Below are 8,116 nucleotides of genomic sequence, written 5' to 3'. Positions count from 1 at the left end.
CATCCCTACTACTTTCTTTCCTTTTTTAAAAGGTTTTTTTTTTTACTAGTTTGCTTGTTTTTCTAATGCAGTGTTTCAATAGACATAGGAAGGTTGTATTTATAACCAAGTTCTAAGTACAATGAGGTTCCAACTGTAATATTTATTGTTTATCTATAATTGGCTGGTAATTCCTGTTTCACCCTGTACTTAAGCTTTTAAAAGGAACATCAAATTTCTGTGAAAAAGCTAACTTCAAGGAGTAGTGATAACATAGGTTACAGTGGAATTATGATTTTTAAAAAATTATTACTAGTTAATAATACTTATAAAAGCGGATACTCCGTTGAAACTATGTCACATTAATGAAGTTGGTTGACACTGCTGTTTTAGTTTTTGAGTTAGCATGTAACAAAAAAGAAGAAAGAGAGAGAAGAACAAGAAATTTAGACTTTTTGCTATGATATTTACAGATATTCCCATAACTTGTGATTCAATCATTACATAGATATTGTTATAAAAGGAAGCACTGTACGGTGTTGTAAAGTTCTGAGGAACTATTGAGGAGATACTTAAAATACCATTTCGATGAACAATCCCAGCCATCACTACGTAGGCAGTGCTACCGTCTGCTTGATACCTTAGCATCTTTACAATGAAACATGTATTCATGCTACTTCATACGAAGACATGTCATTTAAGTCGCCGGATATAGTGTTTATGGATTTCTACGCGATCTGACCGTTTAAACCGTCGCTCTCGTGCAACAGATGTATTATGGAAAGCATGCAGGAAAGAGGGGTGTGCTTTAAACATGACATCTCTACGACAAAATCTTTTGCAATGGAATCTGTGCTGTAGGGTTATTGTTAAGATGCACGGTCGTCAGATAGCGCATAATTGAAGGTGGCGGCATGGACTGTAACTATTGGGTGAAATTCCATAATTGTATAAACCTAGCGTAACCAACTTCTGTAACTGTCGTCCACGGAAAACACATGTTTATGAGTGAAGTGTGCTAAAAATGAGACAAGAACTAATAAAAGATGTTCATTCTTGTTTCTAGACGCTAACGATCGTGGAGTTTGAGCAAACTCGAGTTCACACACTTTATTTGTAACCTTCTGAAAATATCTTGTTTCAAACCAAATCTGCAGAAAAAAATAAACTCGTATGTAAATTTACACACGCCTTACTCTGAAATTTTGGAACAAAATACAAATCATTACATTTCGGTCTTGCACAGTAGTGTTTATGCACATAAGGAGACAAAAATAATAACAAGTACTAAGTTACACATACAATGACATATATATAAATAACAAATATTCTATACATTCGAATACAAATTAAAAAAGAAAGAAAACTGTACATACCGTTACATATAAATAAAAAACTTTCTACATATTCCGTCGCTCACACATACAATCGTTTATACATAAAAAACGTTCTATGTAATTCAATACAATTAAAAATAAAAATTTAGTGTGAGGTCTTTGTATTAATTATTTAGTAACTCAAAACTATTATACAGTTTCTCATTGTCAGAGTTACATGATTATCTGACAAGTATTGAAACCCCCGTAAAGGCAAGCAGACCAAAAGAAATGGAAATTGATATCGCAAACATGTGACGGAGGAGCGAAGAGGAGCCTTCTCATAATAATGCTGTGCACTGATACCTGACACGAGCGCCTCGGAGAGGAAGATAGCGGGAATATTGGAATGCCAGTCATGAATTAGAGATAACATTCACGGGTTGCCTTTCCATTGCCTAGCTTTCTAGATAACCAGTTTGTTACTATCATGGTAGCCAGTATATTATTGCTATGAAAACTGTTCCATTTCTCCTCTCTGCCTGGAGATGGGAAGAAAAATGGATACTGTCATGTACTACGATATCTAATGGATTATATCATATTTACTGAAAATGTTTTTCTTCTATTAATTAACTAGTCTTTAAACTACTCACTAATTGTATTACAGCATTATCAAGACAGTATTAAAGAGGCTTAGAAAGTATAATACAAATTGTTTCTGAATACATGAATAAACACCGTCCTTATATATATATATATACACACACACACATATAAAGATAAAAAAACATATAAATGTATCATCATCACCTGCAAATGGATGAAACGCCAGTATCACAAACCTTACTCACATGGTTCTGTAGTTTGCAATAAAACAGTCCAACCACTGGTCATTCAGCTCTGTTTGTCTGTTTTGCAATCATATTTATTCGATTTCACTTTGTTTGGATAATTTTTGGAGGTTGTATTTGCTTGATATCGAATTATATAGGAGGGTAGTACAGCCGCATTTTATTATTATAATATATATAATACGTTGTGGGGTAGTGGATGGATGTATTATCTGGTTTAGACTTGGTAAGAGTGGATAGGTTTTAAGATCTGTGGTTTAATTTTTGGATCTCTTAACTTCGTGACTGTATTGTAGAGATTACTACCATGCTCGAAGGAAGCCGCGTGGATAATTAACAGTTGGTTAGCTTAGAATATTCTGGGTTTAAACACATAAACGTCGCGATATATTATTAGGATTACGGCCGAAAATATCGTTGACAACGAGGGTACCCAGCTGGCGAAACAATGCATTTTAATCTTCATAAGTAGAAACGTAAAGAGATTGCCAGGTTGATTTTTAGTTTCATTCTAAGTACTCAACTTATTCTGATTGGACGTTAATTATACTTTGTGATATCCCCCACCTCCATGATTCAAGGCCATTATCACGTAGGTAAGCTTTTAAAAAGGAAATCGAGTTTTATTCTCAGATAACATATAAAAGATTGTTTGTTTTGAATATCACTCAAAACTACACGAGGGCTATCTGCGTTAGCCGTCCCTAATTTAGCAGTGAAATATAAAGGGAAGACAGCTAGTCATCACTACCCACCGCCAATTCTTGGGCTAATCTTTTACCAACGAATAGTGGGATTGAACGTCACATTATAAGGCCCCCTCGGCTGAAAGGACGAGCATGTTTGGTGGGATATAAAAGAGAAGTGTAGAAAAATAACAGCATGGTGGTATAGTTTCTTCCAAAATAACTGCTAAAACTTTTGAAGAAAAATTACAACTAATAATAATTAGTCTTAATTATGGCTAACAGGCAAGTCACAAAAAGCGGTTGCGACCACTCACTCTTCCTTAGGTCATCAGTTCGGTGTCCATGATGCTGTTAGCAGTGTTTTCGGCACTTAATCTTAAGAATACCTTACAAGGTTAGATCTGATTTAGGAATTAATAAGTACCAAATCACAACTGCCACATGTAAAGCTTCACGTATCACGCCTATGACGTTTGGCCAATGCAATTACTATTATTTAAGAAATTTAATGTTATATATTAAATCTATCTACTACTAAAAATAACTGAATAACTTCATTACACTTAATAATGTAAACTACATAAATTCATACAGTTACTCCTCATTTAGTATGTGATATATTCCAGCTACATGTCTACAGAACAATAGCACTTCTGCTTACTAGTGAGACGGAATATTGCAATAGGAGAAACAGTAGGACTAAACTTTATAGAATCAGGAAACCAAAGATTACACGCAAGGCCCTGCCAACAAAATCAGCCTTACAACTTCGTTCTCGCCCTGTACTGAAGTCATTCAGAAGAACAATGCGTACATAACATTTCTACCGCGTAAACATGTGCACGTTGGAGCAGTTACCCATTGAAGCTAATCCGCTGGGCGTTGCAGCCTTAGAAGCCAATGAAGGTATGGAAAATCATTATATGTGACTGTAGGTGTAAAACTGCTCAAATATTCGTTACCATAAACACTCAACAGCACTGAAATGTAAGCGTGACCTGAATATTTTAGTTAATCTTTTACAACAAGCTGCTTGTTTGTTATTTAGCGCAAAGTTTCACAAAGGTCATTTTTTTTTGTGCTGTGTCCACAGCGGGAAATATAACCTTTGATTTTAGTGTTTTAAGCCGTACAAGTTAACTGCCTAGCCAACGGTGGACTATAACAAGTTGAATATGTGTCTGCTAATGCTTCTTCATGGGTAAGTTTTAGAACGAGCTTTTTCAACATATATATATACCACACATACACAAAAACACAAAAAAAATGCAAGAAACGTAAAACTAAATGCCCGTTCTTATGAGCGCTTCTTTCCTGCCGAAAAAATGTTTATTTTTTAAACATACACGAATAACTTCATCTGTTAATGTTTGAAAAAGTATTCTTGTTTAGTTACAGCACAGTTGGTGTTAAAGAAAAGTTTCTATGGTGGGACAGCGGTACGTTTACGGACTTACAACGTAAAATCTGGAGTTCGATTCTCCGCGTGGACACAGCAGATAGCTCAATGTGGCTTGGCTCTAAAATAAACAGTTAAAGGCAATAAATTATCTACTGGGTTGAACACAAGCTCAAAATCTTATACTGAAGACTAAACTTGGTATTCACAACACAGAAAAACATGGTAAATTACAGAAGTAAAGATAACATGTCTCGATGGCCTTAACAGCTGTAATTCAGCTGGTCATGAAACCGTAAATCTATAGCCCATAGCACGTCTTCACGTGTTACTAAACACTTTATTAGGGCTCGTGTTGGAATGATAAATGTGAAGGATAAAAAAGAAAATATAGCATGATAAACAGATGAGAAAATTTTTTAAACTCTCACATGTGTTATAAGTTTAAATTTACTGACTTACCGGCTACTTGTACAAGAGGATTCGGGTTCGACTAAACCTTTGTTCTGAGGCCATTTTGTGCTTTCACTAAATTATAGCGAATAGGCGTCCTTCACATCTGTCACTCGGCTCCTTCGTAAGCGAGCAACGAGCGGCAGCTGGACGATGAACAGCGTTAAAGAAAGACTTGCATTCTAACGCACAGAGGACAGCTTTTTTTTATATTTTTTTTATAAATAATGTTATTGTATTCCTTACACTATTTAAAGTAAAAAAAAATGCAAAAACGCTTTTACCCAAACTGACTTGAACATATTTACATTCTTACCATAAACGTCAATAATCAAAAGTTGGTAGAAAGAAGATTGAATTTTTGCCCTACTGATGTAAAAAAAAAAAAAAAGACAAAGATTATTAAGTTATACGGAGTTAACTAAACATTGTTCTTGAGAAAAAAAACTTTTTAAAGTATACGGAGTTAAGTAAACATTGCTCTTGAGAAGGCCAAAAAAACAGAACAAAAACCTATTATGTTATACGGAGTTAATTAGACATTGTTCTTGGGAAAACAAAAATAGAAAAAAAAACAACTAAGAATTTCATCATATTGGAGCATGGCCGGATTCGCGGATTCGAATCCCTGTCACTGAACATGCTCGTCCTGTCAGCCATGATGGCGTTATAATGTGTCGGTAAAAGAGTCGCCCAAGAGGTGGCGGAGGGTGGTGTTAAGTGGCCGCTTGTCACTACTAAATTAGGGATGGCTAAGGCATGTAGCCTTCGAGTAGCTTTGCGCGAAATTCAAACCAATCAATCATGCTGTTGTAAAGTTTCTTGCTTTTAATACTTTGATTATTATTTCATTATGTTTTTTTTTCTTCTAATGCCGAGTGGCGACACTTATGCAGCAACCATGAGGAAGGGTAGCTAATTTGTTTGAATCAACTGAAATAAAATATGTATACGTGAGCAAAATTGATTAGTCGGAGAGAAAACAAAAATAAAAACGGATACGCTGTACAATGTTTTAGTTAAATCTGTATTGAATGTAAGTGTTAGCGTCGTCTTCCGTATAAGCCCCAAGTGGCACAGCGGTATGTCTGCGGACGTACAACGCTAGACACTGGGTTTTGATACCCGTGGTGGGCAGAACATAGATAGCCTATTGTGTAGCTTTGTGTTTGACTTCAAACAAACAAATCAAAACAAGTCGTCCTAGTTGACATCAACTATAATAAACAGTCAAGTTTGATGAACATTATTGGAAACCAGTTCATAAGAATAAGAGAAATTGTTTTAACGCAACCGAAACGAAAAACATAAAAGAAACCGATCTTCTAATATGAACAATGAGAGAAATATAGTCATTATTATAAAAGTATTTAATAATATTAACTGATCTTATATTTTATGAACAGTATAACTGTGTAAGTATTTTATACTGTAATAAAATTAAATTATTGGATAAAATTGTTACTATAAGTTAATCCAGATAACAACTATATAAACCCGGAAAACAACCTTAAATTAACCCTGATAACAATTATATTAATCTAGATAACAATCATAAATTAACCCAAACAACAACTATGAATTAATCCAGGTAACAACCATAAATCAACCCAGACAACAACTATAAAGCAATACAAATAAATACTATATTAACACGCCCAACAACTATGAATTATCCCAGATAAAATTATATTAATCTAAACAACAACTATAAATTAACCCAGACAACAACTACAAATTAATACAAATTAAAAACTATATTAACTCAGACAGCAACTGTAAATTAACCCAGACAACTACATGACTAGTAATTTGGCAGTGTAAGAAACCTGACTGATGTTATAATGGTCTTATTGATCGTAGATATTCCTACTTGATCAGGTAAACCAATAAATTAAAGTGACTTAATCAAGATCATGGAACTTCTTCACTCCTTCCTTGTTATGGTAATGTTCATATATCATTCTTAAGGAAGATAAGGGAATAGAAAGAACGAAGAGGGAAAAATTGTGATGGATAGCCAGTTTCCTGTAGGTTTAAGGTGAAAGGTTGAGGATAAGGGAGTTACTGTCCTGAATTAATGAATCCTACTAACATTGAAGCCGCCATTAACCGTCAAAACGATCAATGTTCCTATATATAAGCCACAAAAAGCAAGGGCGACTACAAAAAAAATAAATATTTACAGACAAAGCAATAGTTCTGGAAGACAATTCATTGCATTCCACCTAAAGAATCCAGAACGTTAAGTACCATCGTTAGCATACCATACTTCTTGAGATCAAAGGCTAACCTGTTAATGCTGTCAGATGGCTGTCTTATATATATTTGAACGTGACTGGAGTACAGTTGGCCATAAAAGTATTGTAGTAATCCCATACACACTGCTATTAAACAAACCACGAATAGCTGACAACATATGGTTCGTTGGATGAAACAGGTTAAATTTCATATTTTCCGACAATTTAAATTCTAGATAAACTCTATCAAACGTTCCTCAGTTCACAACGAATTTATGAAAACACGAAAGAGTAACAAACTATTCGTACAATAACTATTTCTTGAACACAACGTCTTCGGGTTCTGTTTTATTCCTTAAACATAACATTCTCATATTCTGTTTTTTTCTTCTTGTTTTTTTTTTCTGTGTATGAAAATATATTCATCTATAACTATCATTTATTATTCTACGTACATTCTGGATTCTTCTTCTTGAGGCAGTTGGAATAAAAAGCGTGCACAAAACTGTAACTCATAAACAAATAACAATGAAAGAAGTGTATAGTACTACTAAGCCTAAACCTCCCATTGTTATGTAAAAACTTCCTAATAGCACCCATGACGTTCTTAGAAAGAACGCCAATTGAGAGTTTAAGTCGGACTTTTTAATGTAATCCCCTTAGGAGGTGTGTGTGTGTGTGTGAGAGAGAGAGAGATAGAGAGGGGGGGGGGGAGATGACAATCCAAAGCCATAGTGCGGCACGAGGTTTGGCGTGTGACACTGAGGAAATCATCAGAGGTACCAGACAGACAAATGTCTAACCATGAGCCATGCCACTCACATTTCACGTCTCACGAGCTATGTTGTCACGTTCATTAAGAGGGACTCAGTGACTTTCAGTTTTTCATAGCGCATTCTAAAACTACTGTTGAGTTGTGGTTAGATAAATAAATAAAATAAAAATATTATTTATGAGAAATATTTAATAACTTTATATATTATATCTTTATTTATACACATTTAATATATACATTCGATATATATATAGTAATTAAAATAAAAATATCATTAATTATTATTAATATTAGTTATTAATGAATCTTTGATAACTTTACATTAGGTCGTCAAAAAATTAATGTAGAGTTTTGGTACACTTTCATTAACCATCCCCCCAAAACGTACATCACATATAATAGTTAAACGAA

General features: G+C 34.3%; 1 protein-coding gene across 1 annotated transcript in view; it reads left to right on the top strand.

Moving 5' to 3' along the window:
* The first annotated feature begins 3,674 nt into the window (after positions 1-3,674).
* Positions 3,675-8,116, top strand: part of LOC106466450 — a 34,224-nt gene continuing 29,782 nt past the window's right edge. The window contains exon 1 of the mRNA XM_013926738.1: positions 3,675-3,744. Within this exon, the coding sequence (XP_013782192.1) occupies positions 3,675-3,744 (70 nt within the window). The remainder of the gene's footprint in view (positions 3,745-8,116) is intronic.

Source organism: Limulus polyphemus, unplaced genomic scaffold, assembly GCF_000517525.1.
Source record: "Limulus polyphemus unplaced genomic scaffold, Limulus_polyphemus-2.1.2 Scaffold74, whole genome shotgun sequence".
In the NCBI taxonomy this organism is placed as follows: Eukaryota; Metazoa; Arthropoda; class Merostomata; order Xiphosura; family Limulidae; genus Limulus; species Limulus polyphemus.
Note: the sequence above shows the minus strand (reverse complement) of the source record. Positions and strands in the feature narration are given on the sequence as shown.